Below are 22,655 nucleotides of genomic sequence, written 5' to 3'. Positions count from 1 at the left end.
GTGAGAGGGAGAGGGAGAGAGGTGAGAGGTGAGAGGTGAGAGGGAGACAGGTGAGAGGTGAGAGGTGAGAGGGAGACAGGTGAGAGGTGAGAGGGAGAGAGGTGAGCGGTGAGAGGTGAGAGGGAGAGAGGTGAGAGGTGAGAGGTGAGAGGGAGACAGGTGAGAGGTGAGAGGGAGAGAGGTGAGAGGTGAGAGGTGAGAGGTGAGAGGTGAGAGGTGAGAGGGAGACAGGTGAGAGGGAGAGAGGTGAGAGGTGAGAGGGAGAGAGGTGAGAGGTGAGAGGTGAGAGGGAGAGAGGTGAGAGGTGAGAGGTGAGAGGTGAGAGGGAGAGAGGTGAGAGGTGAGAGGTGAGAGGTGAGAGGGAGAGAGGTGAGAGGGAGACAGGTGAGAGGTGAGAGGTGAGAGGGAGACAGGTGAGAGGTGAGAGGGAGAGAGGTGAGAGGTGAGAGGTGAGAGGGAGACAGGTGAGAGGTGAGAGGGAGAGAGGTGAGAGGTGAGAGGTGAGAGGTGAGAGGGAGAGAGGTGAGAGGTGAGAGGTGAGAGGGAGACAGGTGAGAGGTGAGAGGGAGAGAGGTGAGAGGTGAGAGGGAGAGAGGTGAGAGGTGAGAGGTGAGAGGTGAGAGGTGAGAGGGAGAGAGGTGAGAGGGAGACAGGTGAGAGGTGAGAGGTGAGAGGGAGACAGCCGAGAGGTGAGAGGTGAGAGGGAGACAGGTGAGAGGTGAGAGGGAGAGAGGTGAGAGGGAGAGAGGTGAGAGGTGAGAGGTGAGAGGTGAGAGGGACACAGGTGAGAGGTGAGAGGTGAGAGGGAGACAGGTGAGAGGTGAGAGGGAGAGAGGTGAGAGGTGAGAGGTGAGAGGTGAGAGGTGAGAGGTGAGAGGGAGACAGGTGAGAGGGAGAGAGGTGAGAGGTGAGAGGGAGAGAGGTGAGAGGTGAGAGGTGAGAGGGAGAGAGGTGAGAGGTGAGAGGTGAGAGGTGAGAGGGAGAGAGGTGAGAGGTGAGAGGTGAGAGGTGAGAGGGAGAGAGGTGAGAGGGAGACAGGTGAGAGGTGAGAGGTGAGAGGGAGACAGGTGAGAGGTGAGAGGGAGAGAGGTGAGAGGTGAGAGGTGAGAGGGAGACAGGTGAGAGGTGAGAGGGAGAGAGGTGAGAGGTGAGAGGTGAGAGGTGAGAGGGAGAGAGGTGAGAGGTGAGAGGTGAGAGGGAGACAGGTGAGAGGTGAGAGGGAGAGAGGTGAGAGGTGAGAGGGAGAGAGGTGAGAGGTGAGAGGTGAGAGGTGAGAGGTGAGAGGGAGAGAGGTGAGAGGGAGACAGGTGAGAGGTGAGAGGTGAGAGGGAGACAGCCGAGAGGTGAGAGGTGAGAGGGAGACAGGTGAGAGGTGAGAGGGAGAGAGGTGAGAGGGAGAGAGGTGAGAGGTGAGAGGTGAGAGGTGAGAGGGACACAGGTGAGAGGTGAGAGGTGAGAGGGAGACAGGTGAGAGGTGAGAGGGAGAGAGGTGAGAGGTGAGAGGTGAGAGGTGAGAGGGAGACAGGTGAGAGGTGAGAGGGAGAGAGGTGAGAGGTGAGAGGTGAGAGGGAGAGAGGTGAGAGGTGAGAGGTGAGAGGGAGAGAGGTGAGAGGTGAGAGGTGAGAGGGAGAGAGGTGAGAGGGAGACAGGTGAGAGGTGAGAGGTGAGAGGGAGACAGGTGAGAGGTGAGAGGTGAGAGGGAGACAGGTGAGAGGTGAGAGGGAGAGAGGTGAGAGGGAGAGAGGTGAGAGGTGAGAGGTGAGAGGTGAGAGGGAGACAGGTGAGAGGTGAGAGGTGAGAGGGAGACAGGTGAGAGGTGAGAGGTGAGAGGGAGACAGGTGAGAGGTGAGAGGGAGACAGGTGAGAGGTGAGAGGGAGAGAGGTGAGAGGTGAGAGGGAGACAGGTGAGAGGTGAGAGGCAGACAGGTGAGAGGTGAGAGGCAGACAGGTGAGAGGTGAGACAGGTGAGAGGTGAGAGGGAGACAGGTGAGAGGTGAGACAGGTGAGAGGTGAGAGGGAGACAGGTGAGAGGTGAGAGGTGAGACAGGTGAGAGGTGAGAGGGAGACAGGTGAGAGGTGAGAGGTGAGAGGGGAGAGGTGAGAGGTGAGAGGGAGACAGGTGAGAGGTGAGACAGGTGAGAGGTGAGAGGGAGACAGGTGAGAGGTGAGAGGGAGACAGGTGAGAGGTGAGACGTGAGACGTGAGAGGTGAGAGGCAGACAGGTGAGAGGTGAGACAGGTGAGAGGTGAGAGGGAGACAGGTGAGAGGTGAGACAGGTGAGAGGTGAGAGGGAGACAGGTGAGAGGTGAGACAGGTGAGAGGTGAGAGGGAGACAGGTGTCTCTGGAGTCTGAACCATGTTCTCCTCTTCAGTCCCAGCAGCTGTTGTCTCTCTGACGACTCGCACTGGGAACCAGTCCGATGAGTTACTGGTGACCTGGACTCGTGGCCCCGGTGACCTGAGCGGCCTCCTTCTGTCTCTCTATGATCCCAACGGCTCACGGCGAGCTGAGCAGCATCTGGGGTCAGAGGTCACAGAGTTCGTCTTCTCACATCTGGTCCCAGGACGCCTGTACCGAGCCGAGGTCCTGAGTCTGAGCGGAGACCTGAGCAACCGGGCGTCGGCCGCGGGCCGGACCGGTGAGACCGAACAATATCAATATTCATGTAGTTGTAATATCAGTTCCATGTCAGATTGGCTGTTTAAAAGTTTATAAAACAAGTTTTTTAATGTCACTTCTTCTCTGCTCCCCCCCCCCTAAAGCTCCCAGACCTCCCACTTCCTTCCTGTTCAGGGGGGTCACCAACACGTCGCTGGAGATCACGTGGAGCGGCCCGGCAGGTTCTGACTATGACGACTTCGACCTGCAGTGGACCCCCAGGGACCAGCTGGACCTCATCAACCCGTACCACAACCGGACCTCCGTCAGCCGCCTGCTGAGGAACATGTTCCCCGGGCGACTCTACACCTTCAGCCTCCGCACGGTCAGCGGGGCCACGGGGCCCGGGGCCACGCCCACCCTCAGCACACCCATCCAGTACATCATCCGAACCAGTAGGTGGCAGCAGCCTTACCACTAAAGCAGTGGTCACCAACCTTTCTGAGCACAAGATCAGGTTTTAATTCCAAACGTAAGCAGAGATCTCCCAACCTGAGATCTTCCAAACAAACCTCAAGGGGTCTTATTTATTTTATTTTGCATTTCTGTTAAAGGCTGAATGTACGAGCATTAATAAACACAAATAAAGATAGTTGTGCAACGTCATCTATTCAATGCACAATATTCACATTCATATCAATTCGTATTATCAGCATCTGTTCAATGCACAGTATTTAGCTTCAGTTCAACAATATGTTCTGCAGAGGAGCTGCTGCTGCAGCACAATGTTTTTACATATGAACCTTAATCAATATTATAAAAAATGAGGTCGCATGAAATAATCGGACATGTGTGACGTGTCCATCGTGCACATGTAACTATGTGATGTTTGCATGATGAGCGTTCAGACACTTGTCTCCTGTTGTAGAACCAGAGCGAGTCCCCAGCCTGCACTGTCGCCCTCAGAGCTCCACCTCCATCTCCTGCTCGTGGGCGCCTCCGGTGGCCGACTATGACTCATACACCGTCGAGTGTCTCCGTCATGACTCCCAGAAGCTGGTCTACTCCAGGCGCACTGGGCGAAACTCCACCACCTACATCATTACCCAGCTGGAGCCCTACAAACGCTACACCGTCTCCCTGAGGGTGATCTCAGACACCACCACCAGCGAGGAGGCCGAGGACAGCGTGGTCACCATGATCGACAGTAAGTAACAGCATCCGAACAACTGATAACGTTTTCTCAACATGACTCCGCAGGTCCCCCGGCCCCCCCGCTCAGTGTCCGGGTCAGTGATAAGTCCGCTGTGGTCACCAGGTCGTCCATCATCTTCACATTTAACTGCAGCTGGTTCAGTGACGTCAACGGAGCCATCAGGTTCTTCACTGTGGTGGTGACGGAGTCCGAAGGTACCGACCCTGACAGCAGCCGAGCCTAGCTCACAGCTCATTGGTTGATTCGATCTCAGGAGGTGGAGCCTTTTTCATTATTTGACATTAAAAAATGTTCTCTTTTTGGCTCCACCTCCTTGGATACAACCCAATCAGCTCATCGAGACTGTTCTGTAACTACTTTACATTTCATTTAGCTGATGCTTTTATCGAAAGCGACTTACATTCAAGATTGTAAAAGACGAAAACGTGAAGTAACCTGCTGATGAGCTGCTTGTTGTGTTGCTTGTTGTGTTGACGTGTGTCAGGTCTTGATGTCACCTGCTGATGAGCTGCTTGTTGTGTTGCTTGTTGTGTTGTCGTGTGTCAGGTCTTGATAACGTGCAGCCGCAGCAGCAGCATCCTCTGCCCTCCTACCTGGACTACAGGTCCAACAGCTCCATCAAGTCCTACCAGACCAGTTACTTCCCCAGTCACTGCACCCAGGGCCCCAAAGAACACCACAACCTTCAGATCAGTTTGGGGATGGGGATGGACTCGCTGGGGGGGACCTGTGAGCCAGAGGCCTGCAGAAACCTGACCCACTTCTGTGATGGACCACTGAAACCTCAGACCTCCTACAGGTACTGAAGGAGTGAAATGAACAAATAGTGAGTCAGATGTTTGTTTAGCTGGTGGGCCGCCGGTGGAGAGAGGACTTAAAGAACCCATCGTATGCCCACTTCACCACAGTTGATATGGCTCCTTGGGGTCTTAATGAAATGTCTGTAACATATTTTGGTCAAAATACCACAAGGATAATTTAAAACAGCACCTTTTTACCCTGTATAAAACAGCCCTCCTCAGATTGACCTGTTTTGAGTGCCCCCCCCCCCCCTCACAAATAGCAGGAGTTGTTTTTTTCCAGAGTTTTTGGGACGGTAGACATGCCAGATACCCCAAATAACCTATAGAAGCACTACAAAAGTGGAATTTTCATAATATGTCCCCTTTAATGTGAGATAAAGTGAGATCAGTCAATCCTTTGATTCAGACAGACAGAAGGAGACAGACATGAGGGAGCTGGCTCTCAAGGGCTGTGGACAGATGTGACAGATCATGTGTGTGTCCTTCAGACTCAGTGTTCGAGCTTTCACTCATCTGTTTGACGACGAGAGGAGCGACTCCAGCGTCTCGTCTCCTCTGTTCGCTGACACCTACCTGTCGCTGCCCGTGGTCACGGAGGCAGGTGAGCACAGAACCTGGAGAATCACACAGAAGATGTGATTTGTGAATAAAACACGTTGTTGTCGTTCAGAACCTCTGAGCGGTGTCATCGAGGGCGTCAGCACCGGACTGGTCCTCATCGTCCTGATGGTCGGAATCACCGCTCTGCTCGCCTGCAGATACAAGTCTCACAAAGTGTGAGTCTACACACACTGTGACACACTATGAACCACTGTAAGACACTGTAAGACACTGACACACTGTGACACACTGTAAGACACTGACACACTGTGACACACTGTAACACACTGTAAGACAATAACACACACTGACACACTGTGACACACTGTGACACACTGTAAGACAATAACACACTATGAACCACTGTAAGACACTGACACACTGTGACACACTGTGACACACTGTGACACACTGTAAGACAATAACACACTATGAACCACTGTAAGACACTGTAAGACACTGTAAGACACTGACACACTGTGACACACTGTAACACACTGTAAGACAATAACACACACTGACACACTGTGACACACTGTGACTAACTGTAAGACACTGACACACTGTGACACACTGTAAGACACTGACACACTGTGACACACTATGACACACTGTAACACACTGTAACACACTGTAAGACAATAACACACTGTGACGCACTGTGACAGACTATGACACACTGTGACACACTGTAACACACTGTAACACACTGTAACACAATGTAAGACAATGTAAGACACTGACACACTGTGACACAGTTACAGACTGACAAACTGTAACACACTGACACACTGTAACACACTGTAACACACTAACACAGTGACACACACTGTAACACACTGACACACTAACACAGTGACACACACTGTAACACACTGTAACACAATGTAAGACACTGACACACTGTAACACAATGTAAGACACTGACACACTGTGACACAGTTACAGACTGACAAACTGTAACACACTGACACACTGTAACACACTAACACACTGTACGACAATAACACACTGTGACACACTGTGACAGACTATGACCCACTGTAACACACTGTAAGACACTGTAACACACTGTAACACACTGTGACACACTGTGACACACTGTGACACACTGTAACACACTGACACAGTGACACACACTGTAACACAGTGACACACTAACACAGTGACACACACTGTAACACACTGATGTCATGAGATGCTGTGTGTTTTAGAGTTGAGGAGAGTGCGCTCGTCAGAGAGAGAGAGATGACAGGAGTTCATCCCGGGGTCAGAGGGTAAGAATCATATTGATCTGAAACAGTTGATCAGCTTCTGTCATCTTTTTGATTTATTGATTATTAATATTAATTATTAATATTCATCCTCCTGTTCACTCCGCTGGTCTCAGACACCGTCGCAGTTCAAGGTCAGAACTCTTCAACACGTCTCCTCTTTGTTTGACCACATTTTTCTTGTGTTGATAATTTACTTTGTCTCTTTCAGTCCCATCAAGGTCACAAACTTTGAGTCTCACTACCACCACCTTCTGGCCGACTCCCAGTACCTTCTGTCGGAGGAGTTCGAGGTGAGTCTTCCTTCTTCATGAGAACCCGTCACTTGTTCCCACGTGAACCTGTCGTGTCCGTCCTGTCAGGACCTGAAGGACGTCGGTCGTAATCAACTGATGGACTCTGCTCTGCTGCCGGAGAACCGTGGGAAAAACCGCTACAACAACATCCTGCCCTGTGAGTGTCTAGCCTCGCCCACTGGAGGAGGGGGGGGGGGGGGGGTTGTGGCAGTGCATCAACTGTTGTCGTTGCTGTGTTTAGACGATTCCACGAGGGTCAAACTGTCCTACGTAGATGATGATCCCTGCTCCGACTACATCAACGCCAGCTACATCCCGGTGAGACCACATGATCACATGACATCGTGTTCTCTACAAATTATCATGGGGGGGAGCTGGAGAGGGTGAGGAGCAGTGGGGGCTGGGGGGGACATCATCAGCAACATGTTGTGTGATTACAGGGTTACAACTTCCGTCGGGAGTACGTCGCCACTCAGGGGCCTCTGCCCGGGACCAAAGATGATTTCTGGAAGATGGTTTGGGAGCAGAACGTCCACAACGTGGTGATGGTCACTCAGTGTGTAGAGAAAGGACGGGTGAGTAGAGGAAGACACATGAGAGCAGCACCTGACGGGGGTCAGTCCGTGTGTCTCACCCCCGTATGGTGGACAAAAATTATCTAATGCCTCATTTAAAAGACGTAGGATTCATAATAATAGTGTCCGTGTGCATTGACAACAGATTCAGATTCATAATCTATAATGTCTCTGATACGTGTCAAACTTCTTAGAAGAACAGGATGCTCCAGCCCCGGTGAGTCTTCTTAGGGAAGAACAGCTGCAACACCGATATCTCATTAATTTGGTTCCAGATAGGGATGGGCGTTAAATTAAATTGTCTTCGTCGATCGTCGGGAGAGTTAATGACGAATTTTCGATTAATCATTAATATTTTCAAGTTAAAAAATTCACTATTTATAAGCTACATTAAAATGCAGTGGAAAAAAAACGTGTTTCCTCATTGAGATCTTTATTACAAGATGAACAAAGTATGCGCTGCCGTAATCTTAAGCCGCGGAGCCGACAGCTAGAAGCCGGTGCTACTAAACACAACTGACCCTCGTTTTTTTTTCCTCCAAAATAAAATAATAATAATATAAAAAAACATAATGTTAAACAACTATAAATATATAATACTTAGGTCTGACAGGTTTTGCCAAATGTAACTCAAAACTATCAAACAAGGCACTGAGTCGAGAAAGCTTCATAAAAATAACCAGTAACTCACAAACAACTTCAGCACCAGCCTACGGACTTGTGTTGAGAAAGATGAGCTTGTTAAACTGCTCTGGGGTCAGACGCTAAAGCAGCCTGGTGACCGTCAGTCCAGACGCAGAAAGATCCGCTCTGAGGGGACTGACGTCCCCGTGATACACAGGTAGCTCCGTGCTAACTTGGCTAGCCTGGCCGCGGCTCCGGTGTTTGCGCTCCCCTCGTCCGTGTCAGACAACGCAGGCTCCTTGTCTCCCGCAGCCTCTGGGATAGCTTTGCAGTGTTGGCAGTGAACCAAGTCATTGTTTAACTCACAATGGTCCCATGCAACACTTCGCCGTGACCTCTTCATGTTTACTTTGGAAATGGAACTACACGGTAACTCGCAGCCAGTCGCAGGTAACTGAGTAGGACTGTGGCGTTTTGTTCAAACACTGCCCCCCGTGGTCAAATGTGTAATTAGCGAATTCCTCGATGAAAAAATTATTTCATCGACGAAATTCTTAATGATCAATTAATCGATCGTCGATTAATTATGCCCGTCCCTAGTTCCAGACATTTAAAAAAGGCATAAAAGGACTTGACTTGAATTCCAAATGAAATCCATGATTGCAATTCACTGTTTTACTATCAGCATAGCAGTACTTGCATCAACTGCCAGTTTTAATGGTCTGTTAAAGTTTCAGCTCACGCTTAGAAGGGAGGATGCCAAAATCCAGGATGGCCTATATTTTAGCACCTATACAGACTTTTCTATGTCCAACAATCCTTATGTCACAATGCCCTGTCAGAATTCACACTTAGGAAGGTTCAGAGTCAAATTTGCAGCAATAATAACACCACCTCCAGCTGAATTATGAGTTAAGACCAGGTTGAGCTGTAGACGACCACATCGTCAAGATATTTACTAGACGCTGGAATGTGGCAGGTGCTTTCTGCATCCCAAAAACCCAAACTGTGAACTGACCGAAGTCATCTGGAGTCACAAAGGCAGAGAGTGCACGAGCCCTCTGCGCGAGAGGGACTCTCAAGATGCCTTTTAGGAGGTCTGTCTAAGTGACCAAGGCTGCAGACCCAGCTCTCCCAACTATTATCAGACTTATCCACCAGCAGGCATGGGAAGCTCCATGGACTAGCACTATGTTCAGCAATGCCGTGCTGCAACATGTAATCTACTTCCTTACGCATAAGTTGAAAGGAAATCACTTCAACGATGTCAGATCGATTTGAGGAATCCAAATTGACAGTACAGTTTTACATTCACCCATACACACACACATTCATACAGTGCATCTATTAGCAGGACTTTGTTTTTCTAAGAGGGGCAGTTCGGGGTTCAGCATCTTGCCCAAGGACACTTCGGCATGCAGATGGGGAAGACAGGGGATCAAACGGCCGACCTTCTGGTTGGAGGACGACCACTCTACCCCTCAGCCACAGCCGCCCTTCCCCACAGACGCCTCTCTAGCTGATAAAAGGAGTTCGCATCATTGATTTAAGAGTCTGGTGAAACCTCTCTCAGGCTCCCTGAGACTCTGGGTGGTAAGCAGATGAGATACAGTGCACAATGGACAACTGCTGGAGCACTTGGGAGAAAACACAGGACCAAAAGTTGGAACTTCGGTCAGTCTGGACAACTCTTGGCAAAACCAAACATTGTAAAGAGATAAATAAGGGCCTTTGAAACAGTTGAACCTGTAATTCTGCGTAGAGGGATAGCCTCAGGAAACCAAGTAGCTGTACACATAATGGTCAGTAAGTACTGGTAACCTGATTTGTTACGAGGAAGGGGACCAACACAATCAATCATGATGCACTCAAAGGGCTCTCCTATTGTTAGAATAGTCGGTAACGGCACTGGTAGGATATCGCTGGTTGGGCTTACCAACTTAACACATGACATGTTCTACAGTTCTGACCAACATCGGATTTTACATCAGGCCAGAAAGAAATTCTCAGCACTGTGTCTAGAGTTGTTTTAATCGCCATATGTCCAGCAAGGCACTGATCATGAGCCAAATGCAAGATATCACGTCTGGAAACAACAACCTGAAACACACTACTCTAATCCTCCTGACAAGACATCGTAGGAGAAGTCCACTTCCTCATTAACACACCCGTGGTCACAAAATACCCACAAGACACAGCTGTAATTTTATCATCAGAAACAAGCTTTTCAAAGATGGATGAAAAGGTTGCATCTTTCACTTGTTCACGTTTTAGCTCTCTACCAAACCCCAGCATTTCACCTTTTGCAAAGAATGTGTGCGAAAGTGAAATCTCCGAGTCAAAGTTTTTGTCTTGTTCTTTCTTCGACATGGCACGGGTAGCAACACAAACTGTAAAAGTCTCTGGATATTGCTTTTCAAGCTGATCTGGTCTTTTGGACTCTACAGGAGAAGGAACAACTTAATTTGCTAAGATGAAGGACACATTCAATAGGAATGTATGGACAAAGAGCTTCAGCAACCTCCCCAGAGACCAGACCTGTTTCAAGGTTAAGGTTATGCATGGGCAGGGACAGATAACCCCCTTCAAACCCCTGGATGAGGGCACTAGAGCCCAAGGCAGACCTGTCAGTGAACTGTAGGATCAAGACTGAAAAGCTCTCCAGATCTTAATAGGTTGAGGAAAGATGAAGAGCCAGCCAGCTCACACTATGGAGGTGGAATCCTCCATATCTTGGGTTAAAACCGAGTTGTTCATGGTCTTTATCTTAAACAAGCCTTTTCTGAGCGAGCGCTTACAGGAGCCGACTTTCTAGTGAAGGGACGTTGAAGAGATTTGTATCTTGTGTGTCAACACAAACTCATCTGCCAGAATAGCAGCTTTATCAAGAGTTGTCACTTTTGGCTCATTGACATAACAACCTTATCAGACAGCAGCCAGTTTTTAAACTCTTTAAGCAAGACTAGTTGTGTAAGGACTTCCTCAGTTTTTAGCTGCTGTGACTTGCACCATTTACTGACACAGGTCTCCTTTTCCTTTGCGAACTCAAAATAAGTTTGAGTGTCAAGTTTACTGAGGCTTCTAAAGCATTGGCAGTAAGCCTCAGGAATAATAAGTTCGTAAGATGGCACCTTTATACGTTCATACTAGTAGTACATAGTTTCCTACTCCTGGCTATCCTCAATGCTTAAACCAGAGTAAACTTCCTGTGCTTTTCCTACAAAAGTAACTTCCAGGTATGCTTAGGCCACTTTGAGATGGTAGCCACACGTTTAAAATGAGACATAGACCAAAATACAGACAGCAGAGAATGTACTTCCTGCTCCAGGTTAGGTAGTACAACCTGCCTCAAGAGCTGCTGATCCTGTTCTACACTGCAGTCATCGAGTCTGTTCTGTGCACTTCAATAACTGTCTGGTTTGGATCGGTCACCAAACTGGATAAGAACTGACTCCAACGAACAGTCAGGTCTGCAGGAAAGATCATCGGTGCCAACCTGCCCACCATCCAAGACCTGTACACATCCAGAGTCAGGAAACGGGCAGGAAAGATCACTGCAGACCCCTCCCACCCTGGACACAACCTATTCAACTCCTCCCCTCTGGTAGGGGCTACAGATCTCTGTTCACCAAAACCTCCAAAAACAGTTTCTCCCCCCCGCCGTCTCACTACTGAACAGCCAACCCAGTGTGTTCCTGTGCAATAACCCTGGATCTTTATAATAACCACTGTACAATTAGTCCCACAATCATATTTTTTATTTCACCCTTACTGTATAACCGTCATAGTCATACCGTTTCATATTTATCCCTGCACTTCTTGGACTCTCCACTAGCACTATTGTTGTGTTACAATTCACAGCTCCTGCATATAGGCATGCCTCTTTGTATATACTTTATTTTCTTAGACCGTTGCCCTGTTTGTATTGTTTTGTGTTGTGATGTGTATTCTGTGTAAGCACACTGAGAGCTACTTTACTAACCCTAACCCTAACCCAAGGTTTATCTAGCGTTAGCTACACGTTGTTAGCTTTAGAAGCTAGGTTAGCTACATATAGCAACATATTCAAGATAAATAAAAAATACATTGATGTTCTTCTTCTGGTTGTGAAAACAAACAGCTGTAATGGCCGCCGTCTGCTGCTCTTCTTCGCCCCCTCCAGGTGAAGTGTGATCACTACTGGCCTTTTGACCAGGATCCTCTGTACTATGGAGATCTGATCGTGCAGATGTTGTCAGAGTCGGTTCTGCCTGAGTGGACCATCAGAGAGTTCAACATCTGCAGCGTACGACACACGAGTCCTGATCTGTTTATTAACTCTGTTCACCTGTTCACCCGTTCACCTGTTCACCTGTTCATCTGTTCACCTGTTCATCCGTTCACCTGTTCATCCGTTCACCTGTTCACCTGTTCATCCGTTCACCTGTTCATCCGTTCACCTGTTCATCCGTTCACCTATTCACCCGTTCACCTGTTCATCCGTTCACCTATTCATCCGTTCACCTGTTCATCCGTTCACCTGTTCATCCGTTCACCTGTTCATCCGTTCATCTGTTCATCCGTTCACCTGTTCATCTGTTCACCCGTTCACCTGTTCACCCGTTCATCCGTTCACCTGTTCATCCGTTCACCTGTTCACCTGTTCACCTGTTCATCTGTTCACCTATTCATCCGTTCACCTGTTCACCTGTTCATCCGTTCACCTGTTCATCCGTTCACCTGTTCATCCGTTCACCTATTCATCCGTTCACCTGTTCATCCGTTCACCTGTTCATCCGTTCACCTGTTCACCCGTTCACCTGTTCATCTGTTTATCTGTTCATCTGTTCATTCATTAACCCTTTCATCTGTTTATCAGTTCATCATTTCCCGTGTTCATGTGTTCATCAGGAGGATCAGCTGAGCGTCACTCGTCTGCTCCGTCAGTTCCACTTCACCGTGTGGCCGGATCATGGAGTTCCAGAAACCACACAGTCCCTGGTGCAGTTTGTCAGAACCGTCAGAGACTACGTCACCAGAACCGGATCCGGATCAGGACCTACTGTGGTCCACTGCAGGTACATAATACACACTGCAGGTACTCAGTACACACTGCAGGTACACAAGTACACACTGCAGGTACATAAGTACACACTGCATCTACCTGAGTGAGTGTGACTGTGTGTGTGTGTGTGTGTGTGTGTGTGTCAGTGCTGGTGTGGGTCGTACAGGGACCTTCATCGTTCTGGATCGAGTGCTGCAGCAGCTGGACACCAAGGACACACTAGATATCTACGGCTCTGTGTTTGACCTGAGACTCCATCGATCCCACATGGTGCAGACTGAGGTACCACAAACACACACACATAAACGTACACGCACACAAACACACACTCTCTCTGTGAGTTGATGTTGGGGATGTGTGTGTGTGTGTGTCAGTGTCAGTACTCTTACCTGCACCAGTGTGTCCGAGACGTTCTGAGAGCCAGGAAGCTTCGCAGTGAGCAGGAGAAACTTTTCTGTCCCATCTACGAAAACTACAGCAGAGGTGAGTGATGATGTCAGAGCTGAGCTATGATGTCAGAGCTGAGTGATGGTGTCACATGTCATCAGCACGTGTTGGTTGTTGTTACAGAGACGCTGAACTCCAGACGTTGAAGATTTAAAGACGACAGATGAGAAGCTTCAGGGAAACACGACGATTCTATTTTTATATCCGTCTTTATATTATGATAATTTAAGAGTTGTACATGTTTCTATTTACACATCTGTCTCTGTAGATTAGTATATGATGTTAGATTATCAGTATTTATCAGTCATGTGTTTGACATATGATGAATCACAGAAAATGATCATCTTCTACTGCCCCCATGTGGCTGTAAGATGTCAGAGCAGCCTCCTCTCAGTTGAACCTGAGCCACATATTTTACACATGAAATGATTGTCATCACGTTTATCACAGATGTGATTTTACAGAAGTTGACTGGATGTAATGTGCATGATGTGTAATCACTTCATTAAACCACAGACTCTGATTATTCATCTCATCTCAAATCAATCACAGTATTTATGAGGTTCTTAAGTTTTTTACAGAGTACAGGTTCTCCAGACTAACTTGTTCCACTAGTAGCACTCGTGCTTTTTACAGAACATTTTAGAGGCACCAGCTAAAAATTTAGACTCACCACTTACAACCGCATACAACGCAACCCGTCATATTTCTTTCCTAATTTAAAAGTTTTACTCATAAAAAATGTTTGGGGTGAAAAACGACTAAATAACACATTACATTACATTTAGCTGATGCTTTTATCCAAAGCGACTCACAATAAGAGCATCAACCAAGAGGGAACAAACCAGAACAACAAGAATCAAGTCAATTTGCTTCAAGAAAAACAAACTACAAAGTGCGACATGTTAGTGACATGTAAGTGCAGCGAAATATAGATTTTTACTTTTTATCCAAGCTTTAGTCTGAAGAGAAGTATCTCCAGTCTGGAGGAAGATGTGAGGTCTTCGTCAACAGAAATGCTGGAGTGGTTTTATTTTGAAACCCATACAGAAAGTGTTGCAACCATTTATGTTTGTGACATAAATTAGGGTTCAGGGTGAAGTGTTTGATTCCACATAACCCTTCTGGAGTTTCAGGGGTAAACAGTGTTAGAGCAGCATCCAATTCAACTGAAGTAACAGAAAAACACCACCTTGAATAAATATTAAACATTTTGCTCAGGGGATGTAACAGCTGTAAACAGGATGGTTATGGTTTAGATGACAAACTTACAATCATATATTTAGTTATTAATCGATGGTATCGGATCATGAATCCAGATCCTCTAGTCGCCTTAACACCGACTGACTGTGAGTGTCACGTTCAATTCAATTCTATTCAATTTTATTTGTATCGCGCCAAATCATAATATACATCATCTGGAGGCTCTTTATATCGAAGGTCAAGAGGAGAGGGGGAGGGAGCGGAGATGGAGACCAGGAACATAATGATATCATTATTTATGATAGCACAACACTTCATGTAGTAATTAAGTAACAATTATTTTTGTTAATAATAATAATAATAGTTGTTATCCTGCAGCTCTGGAATCAGAGAGACAGATTAATATGAATCTGAATTCAGCAGGTCTTCTTGATAAGGCATACATTTTATAGTTTTTTTATACAATTCATCAATGCATCAGTGAATTAAATTATTGCTGTGTATCCACTATTTTTTTAATTTTTATAAATTGAGTTTTATTATACTATACATTTAGTGAAAAGGGTGTTTACATTTTCTAGAACAGCCGGGCCGTCATCATCTGTGTGACGCTTGGTCTGAGGAAGTTCTACGTTTGTTCGCGGAGTAAAAAAAAGTTGAGTTCAGATCATATTGATGAAATCACCGAGTCTGTACACACACACATCTCTCCACAGTTATGAGGACACTCAATGAAAGAAGACATGCCCTAACCCTCACCCTAACCCTAACCCTAACCCTAACCCTAAAGAACTAACCCTAAAGAACTAACCCTCACCCTAAAGAACTAACCCAAACCAAACCGAACTTTAACCCTCAAACATTCCTTTGTGGATTTGTGAGGACCAGAACAAAATTGGCCTTATAACTATTGATAGACACACACACACACACTTCTCTCACTCATGCTATTTAAGTTGATATGTGTATATATAATACTCAATACTCTTCCCAGTTCTCTCGGTACTTGTCACAGTACTCTGTTCAGTACTCTGTGCTGCTGCGCCTGCGCAGTGCAGCTCTGTGAAGTGTCGGAAGTTGAGCAGCAGTGATTTAGCTCTTCATGCTAACCGCTAACAGCTAGCAGCGGAGACTCGCTCTCACCGTCTCAAACTTGGTTTTTAGCCCCAGAAAGTTGGCTTGGACGGAGGCGCGGAGGCCGCAGTGGAGCCCGGAGGCCCGCGGGTGGAGGCTCGGTGTTGTTCGCAGCCGGATGGTGGCAGACGCGGCTTTTAAAGAGCTTTCTAACAAGTTGTGATTGTTTTTTGGCGCTCTGGCAGCGCAGAGGAAAGATGGACGATCTTCGGGTGTAGCAGCGGCTAATGCTAGCTGGCTCGTCCGTCTGCTGCCAGCGTCGGTCCGGGACCAACCTCAGCTGCTTCCCGGCTCCGGGGACACGTCTGGAGGGTTCGATTAAACACGCTGCCGGTGTCTGGTGAGTATGGCTCCGTGAAACGAGACGTGTTTTCAGGGTTGTTGAAGAACCAGAAGGCGGAGAGCGTCGCTGTGTGGAGCTAACATGTAGCATCGGAGCTAATCAGCAGGAACGAGCGTTTAGCTTATTGAAGCTTAGCTCCGTGTTAGCTGCCATTACACAGCTAGGACACACACACTCGCATGCAACACACACTCACATGCAACACAACACTCACTGTGTCACTTGGAGCTGCTGCTCGGTGACTTCCTAGTGAAATCAGTCCTGTACATTTATCATTGAGACAAACTGAAACATTTTACTTCTGATAATCTCATCAATAATTCAATTGGTGGTTTCATCTGTTAAATAAAGCTGTTATTAATATTTCCTGTAGAAACTCAGAACTCAAAAACACTTTCATCAAGAAAATAGGTATTTTTACTCTGCACTGGAAACTTGAAACGTTAATTTCCAACATTAATCATCTTCCGTGATAAGAAATTAGTTTAATTAAAAAAGTGTATTTAATGACCACATTTACACAGTGAAGAATGAATCATTAATATTGAACTGATATTTCTGTCAGTTTTTATTACAATGAATGTGAATGGGCAGATGATATTCAGGATACATAATTTGTAAAGTCATTTGTAAAGGGTTAACGCATTTTCATGAAGTGGACATTCATAAAAGTATAAATGTAATGGAATATGACTTTTTGGAAGAATCTAGAAGAGTTTTATTTAGTTTGTGTTTGTTCACAGTGCAACTCAACAAACATTTACATGATGACATGATGATTAAAACATGATGATTAAAACAACTCAAACATCCTCGATGTGATGTCACATTCATGTTAAAAATCCACATATTACTAATTTATTATCCAGACGCTAACTCGTGTATGATCTGCATTCGTGTTCCATCCAGATATCAACGTATATACGATCCAGACACATTTTCAATTCATATATTAATTTGCGTACGATCCGAACTCGTGTTCGATTATGGAACTTTTTTCCTTTCTCTGTTCAAGAGGGCGGTCTTTCAGTTTGAGAGCGTAACTTGTTGAATTTATGTTCAGGTTGTGTATTACTTTTCATTTAGGTGCCCTTTCACTTGAATGAGCTTTGCTTCTGCTCAAGCTGTGTGCTGGCACTCAGATGTTTTGTTGATTTCCTGCGCTCCAGCTTCAGCCCTTCTCCGACTCCACAGGTTTCCGTCCGCTCGTGAATCATCTGCTCTCAGATTTCTGCTCTGCTCGTGGGTTCCTGCAACAACCCTGTAATTAACGATAGGAAAAAAGCTCCATATTCAATAAACATATTAACTCATGTACGATCCAGATATTAACTGAATCCTTTAATTAATCAATATATTACATTCTTTATTTCCATTGTTAGATATCTACACAACATTTCTGGGCAGTCATTATTTAAGTTAATGATATCTACCACACCATACTGACTGGTTCAAACTTTATTTAAGGTATTTTGAACTAAAGTTAATTTATGACATCTTGAGGTTGGATTATGACTTGTCAGAATGAAACTGTATTTATCTGAAACATGAATTATCATCAATTGTAATACATATAGAAACAGCATTGTACAGGAAAATCAATTTGCTTTTCAAACACACAGGTGGACAGGATAAGATATAGCTTTTGTCTTTTAACTGGTATAATATAATATAATATAATTGGTAAATTGTAGAAAAAATAGAATCCATTATCAAAACACTAGTTGCAGCCCTAGAAAACATGTGTGATGTTGTCGTTCTGTTGCTCATGTAGTTGAGATTTGAGAGCTTGTGTGATGTTGTTCACTGAAAGAGGAAAATTCCCTCATCACCACTCATGGAGATCAGAGCTAAACAGTGTTGCAGCCAAATCCAAAACAACTGAAGTTACTGGTGATTGATTCTTCAGATGTAACAAACAACCTGAACACACACAACCCGCCTCCATCCCGCCTCTGTGTTCGAATTCTAAAAGTCGACTGCGAGAAGTGGCAATGAAAGCGGACGTAGCGATGTGAGCGCGCACCCTGCGCCTGGCCTTGGGCCAAAGTGTGTGTTGTTTTTCAGTGTGTGCGTAATAATGCGATCGCGGCTCTAACAGTGCAGGACAGTTGTAACTGACGCCGTTTCACATGATCACATGACCTCTGCAGCAGAGGTAACCGGTCACTTCCTGTGTGTGTCAGCTGCACCCGGCTGCTCCACCTCTCACCTGAACCATGAGGAGGATCTGATGCTGAACGAGTCTGTGCAGAAAACCTGCTGCTGAGTTGTTCAGCTGTGAAACACAAACTCTGGAGACGATTCTCTGGATCATGTGTGAAATGCTTTAATGAATGAATGCGTGCAGCATCGCCATATGCCAATTAAGTTGACATCGCCCCATGCTAGTTTAGAAGATGTGTGATGTTGTCATTATAGTAGTTTGTATTTGAGAACATCTGTGACATTGTTGTTCTATTGTCATTTGTGTGTTTTTTTTCAGACCCACTGTGGATGTTTGCAGATGAACTGAAGCATGATCTTCCCTCAGGCTCTGAGGATGGAACCCGAGCTGCTGGAGACAGGATCTAGGTGAGGGTTCCGGTACAGTCCCAGTGATGTTCTGCACAGTCTCTCATGTTCTCTGGTTGTAAAGAGGTTCCTTCTGTTCTCCAGAAGTCACATGGTTCTCTGAAGAAGCCATGGGTAGCTGTTTAAGCTGTCCAGAGAAAGAGTCAGTTCCAGATACTCATCAAAGTAAATTCAAGGTCAGTCTGAGCAGAGTCATTTTCAATCTGAGTTGTTTTTATTTATGTATTTTATTTAATCAGTTTAAAATTAAAGGGGCATTGCTGTAAATGAGCTAGTTGAGCCATCTTGATTCATTTGTCTGTAGTCGCTGTGCAGGTGTTAAAACACCTAATGATGAAGAACAAAATCCATTCGACACGCACACTTCATACAACACTACGACAATACATAAAACATAGAACATACTCTGGATTATCTTTCAACCATGATTTTCAATTAATTTGGAATGATCAAAAGTTACTACAGTCTGACTGTCCAAAGTTTGTACTCTTCTTTGGTATTAAACAATGTGTTTTATGATCAACCACTGTTGGTAATTGGCAAAGATTTCGGTGAAAACCTGGTTTGATTAATGGAGATTTTGAATCCAACTTTGAATGGAGCAGCTCTCATATCCAGAAAGATCCGGATTCATCATCCAACATCCTTAATTAATAACTAGATAAATATGATGCTCATTATTCGAGTGAGACAAGCAGACACACACACTCCTGACATGTTAGTTCTTCATACATATGATGGAGGGATGGGTGAAATGGTTGAGTCCACAAAAAACTCCTGGAGATTCAGGGGTAAACAGAGTAGCAGCTGAATTCAATACAACTGAAAATATTAGTGACTTATCTTCAGACGTAAAAAAAACAAAACAGAAAAAACACATAACATGTCTCCATACTGCTCGTGTGCTGTATAATTTGACTCTAAGTCATTTCCTCCAAGTTTAAAGCCTCGATATGTTCCTGCGAGGTGCATTAAGGGACCGTTGGAAATGCTAACGTCCGCTGCCTTAGCCACTTCTGGTGAACACCATTACGAGTTGAATACGAATGTCGGGGCTTGCAGACACTTGGATGTAAAGTACAGTCGATTTTGGATATATCCTGCAGCGTGTGTCTGTCTGTCCCCCCCTCCCTCTGACAGTCTCCTGACTTTGTGTTCAGGTGATCAATGTGGACGACGATGGGAACGAGCTGGGCTCTGGTGTGATGGAGCTGACCGATGCAGAGCTTGTCCTCCACACCCACCGCCGGGATGACGTCAGGTGGCCTTACCTCTGCTTACGGCGCTACGGCTACGACTCCAATCTCTTCTCGTTTGAGAGCGGCCGGCGCTGCCAGACGGGACAAGGTACATGCTGATCACATAAAACATGTGGACCTACTGTCTGTATGTATCCTGATGCAGTACAACAGTTATCAAGTCAATCACTTACCAATAGGGCTGGGCGATGAATGTATATCGATAATTATCGTGATATAACTTTTCCTCTATAAATGTAAGACGTGTCAATACAACAGCTAGATGCACTCTAACGAGGATCTAGGTGTGGGTGACATGGGCATGTCATGTGATGACAGCAGATAAGAATGAGGTCATTGTTAATAAAATGTTTGTTTGTGTTTTCAGGTATTTTTGCATTCAAATGTGCTCGAGCTGAAGAAATCTTCAACATGCTGCAGGAGGTGATGCACAGTCACAGCATCAGTGTGGTGGAGGAGGCAGTTCTGGAGACCAACCACCAGGGTGTGCTCACTCCTGCAGGTACACACACTTCCTCCATGACAACAGTCAGTTTGATGAAGAATATTGATCATCTCAGTTTGTTGACTGTGTTTGTGTGTGTCATCAGCTCAGGGTTACTCTGTGCCCACGGTGCCTAACGGTGTGACCAGGATTCCCTCTGTGGGGGAGGCTCCGTCTCACCCCTCCACCCGTCACCCGTCTGTGGCCAGCACCCGTCTGCCGTCGGTGGGGGAGGATTCCACACACCCCCTGCTGGTGACTGAGGAGGCGGTGAGAGATCAGTATTATTATTCACAAATATATGTCCTGATCACAATCAGCTGATCATGTCTCTGACGTTAAACTTCTGGTGTGTGTTTGTTTGTTTGTTTGTTTTCAGGTTCACACATACGTCAACACCACCGGTCTCCTTGACAACCAGCCCAGTCCACTGACTGTCACCACCCCTCTGGAAAGCCCCACCTCTCCCCACTCCCAGTGCCCCCCCACCCCCCCACCTCCCCCTAGGGCCCGCAGCGACCCTCCGGCCCCGCCCCCTCAGCCAGAGCCCCAGGTGCTGCTGGAGCCTCAGGGCGTGCGCTTTGTGCTGGGCCCCACCCCGGTTCAGAGGCAGCTGATGGAGAAGGAGAAGAGGCAGCAGGAGCAGAAGGAGGCCCCGGGGCCCAAAGAGACTAACGGCCACAGCGAGGTCCCTGCTGAGCCGGAGCCCGCCCCTCTGCCCTCCAACAGCTCCTCCTTCTCCAATCCATCAACAGCTCCTCGCCGCCACCGCCCGCCCCCCCCTCACCCCCGACCTGCAGAATGTCAACAACTCGGCCCAGAGACGCACCGCCCTCCTGGACTATGAGAACCTGCCGGCACTGCCACCGGTTTGGGAGGCGAGGAAACCCAGCACGGAGGAGGAGAATGGCTGCGGAGGTCTAAAGACGCCATCGCTTAATGGCTACAACCACCACCCTCACCACAGCTTGCTGCACCACTCCTACTCCCACCCTCTGTCAGCCAGCCTTGAGTCCTCACACAACTACGTCAACACAGAGAATGTCACAGCGCCACTCAGTGCCCACCGGCCGGACACGGCCCGGCGCCGCACCGAAGGACCTACTATCTTCAACTTTGACTTCCGGCGGCCGCTGTCGGGTCACCCGGAGCCGCCAAAGACCCTCAACTATATTGAGGTGGAGATGGACAGCAGCACCGGCAACAAAGGCGCCTCGGACGGCAGCAACCCCCACACGCCACGCACCCCCACCTCCCCACTGCCCCCCACCACACCTACCCGCCGCACCGAACTCTACGCCCTCATCGACATAGAGCGCACCGCTGCCATGTCCAACCTGCAGAAAGCCCGGCCGCGAGACGACGGCACGTCACGCAAGACGAGACACAACAGCACGGAGCTGCCAACTAAGAACACGGCGTGACACGTCCTGTTCACAGGCATGTGTACAGACGGAGACGCTGTTTGTCCCACGTGGACACGCAGCCACAGACTCCTCCTCCTGAACCAGGGTCATATGACTTCCTGTGTGGACACATAGTCATAGAGCAGTTTCCTCCTCTGTTGTTGAGGCAGCGTGGTGGCGGTGATGAAGATGTTAATAAGACTCCTCCTCTTTATATGGTACAAATCAGTATTACTGAACAAAGCATTCCATTTATTCTTTTATATGATTCACTACATGCTGCTGTAACTCAGTATCTAAGGACCACATGGTACACGTATGTTTCTGTATGTACAGTAGATTCTGGCACAATAAATGTCTGTTTTTATATGTATGAGTGGAGGACACCCCTCCTGTGTCACAGCTGACGTCACTTCCTCCCTAACCCCTTTAATGAAACAAACTTCTCACAACTAATGAACGGTCGAAAACGATCGATCAACTTTCATCAGAATTAGTTTTCATCATCAATTAATAGTGTTTTTCTCTGTATTTAAGTGAAGAAATCTAATAGTTTTCACATTCTACTTTGAAAAGTGTCTGAAACTGGAAACAATTTTTCAAAATAATTGCTGATTTAATGGGATGACGTTACAGTGCCTGATCTGAGCACAACAATTCAATGAGCATCACCAGGAAATGTTCATCAGAAGAGCTTCTCTGATTGGTGGAGACAAACAAGGGAGGGGATTGTTTTCAAAAGCTCTGGTCCTTGATTATCTTTATATATAATCT

The 22,655-nt window shown here is 46.8% G+C and overlaps 2 protein-coding genes across 2 annotated transcripts in view; both read left to right on the top strand.

Moving 5' to 3' along the window:
- The window catches only part of LOC128443970 (receptor-type tyrosine-protein phosphatase beta), a 34,568-nt gene extending 20,566 nt beyond the window's left edge, over window positions 1-14,002 (top strand). Inside the window, exons 17-34 of the mRNA XM_053426229.1 lie at window positions 2,373-2,639; window positions 2,764-3,054; window positions 3,528-3,806; window positions 3,860-4,009; window positions 4,362-4,614; window positions 5,107-5,219; window positions 5,289-5,394; window positions 6,433-6,495; window positions 6,609-6,626; window positions 6,704-6,785; window positions 6,855-6,945; window positions 7,030-7,106; window positions 7,229-7,363; window positions 12,150-12,272; window positions 12,878-13,044; window positions 13,178-13,313; window positions 13,406-13,514; window positions 13,602-14,002. Coding sequence (XP_053282204.1) covers window positions 2,373-2,639; window positions 2,764-3,054; window positions 3,528-3,806; window positions 3,860-4,009; window positions 4,362-4,614; window positions 5,107-5,219; window positions 5,289-5,394; window positions 6,433-6,495; window positions 6,609-6,626; window positions 6,704-6,785; window positions 6,855-6,945; window positions 7,030-7,106; window positions 7,229-7,363; window positions 12,150-12,272; window positions 12,878-13,044; window positions 13,178-13,313; window positions 13,406-13,514; window positions 13,602-13,624 — 2,483 coding nt within the window. The 3' untranslated portion in view covers window positions 13,625-14,002. The remainder of the gene's footprint in view (window positions 1-2,372; window positions 2,640-2,763; window positions 3,055-3,527; window positions 3,807-3,859; window positions 4,010-4,361; window positions 4,615-5,106; window positions 5,220-5,288; window positions 5,395-6,432; window positions 6,496-6,608; window positions 6,627-6,703; window positions 6,786-6,854; window positions 6,946-7,029; window positions 7,107-7,228; window positions 7,364-12,149; window positions 12,273-12,877; window positions 13,045-13,177; window positions 13,314-13,405; window positions 13,515-13,601) is intronic.
- A 1,775-nt stretch (window positions 14,003-15,777) lies between these two features.
- On the top strand, window positions 15,778-22,254 carry LOC128443972 (fibroblast growth factor receptor substrate 2-like). The gene is given in 8 exon segments (XM_053426231.1): window positions 15,778-16,155; window positions 18,644-18,732; window positions 18,817-18,908; window positions 19,893-20,079; window positions 20,359-20,493; window positions 20,582-20,745; window positions 20,855-21,246; window positions 21,248-22,254. Coding segments are annotated over 6 exon segments (1,596 nt in total). The 5' UTR covers window positions 15,778-16,155; window positions 18,644-18,732; window positions 18,817-18,842; the 3' UTR covers window positions 21,900-22,254.
- Window positions 22,255-22,655: the final 401 nt, after the last annotated feature.

Source organism: Pleuronectes platessa, chromosome 7 (assembly GCF_947347685.1).
Source record: "Pleuronectes platessa chromosome 7, fPlePla1.1, whole genome shotgun sequence".
NCBI lineage: Eukaryota > Metazoa > Chordata > Actinopteri > Pleuronectiformes > Pleuronectidae > Pleuronectes > Pleuronectes platessa.
The sequence above is the reverse complement of the archived record's forward strand: the minus strand, read 5'-3'. Positions and strand labels throughout refer to the sequence as shown.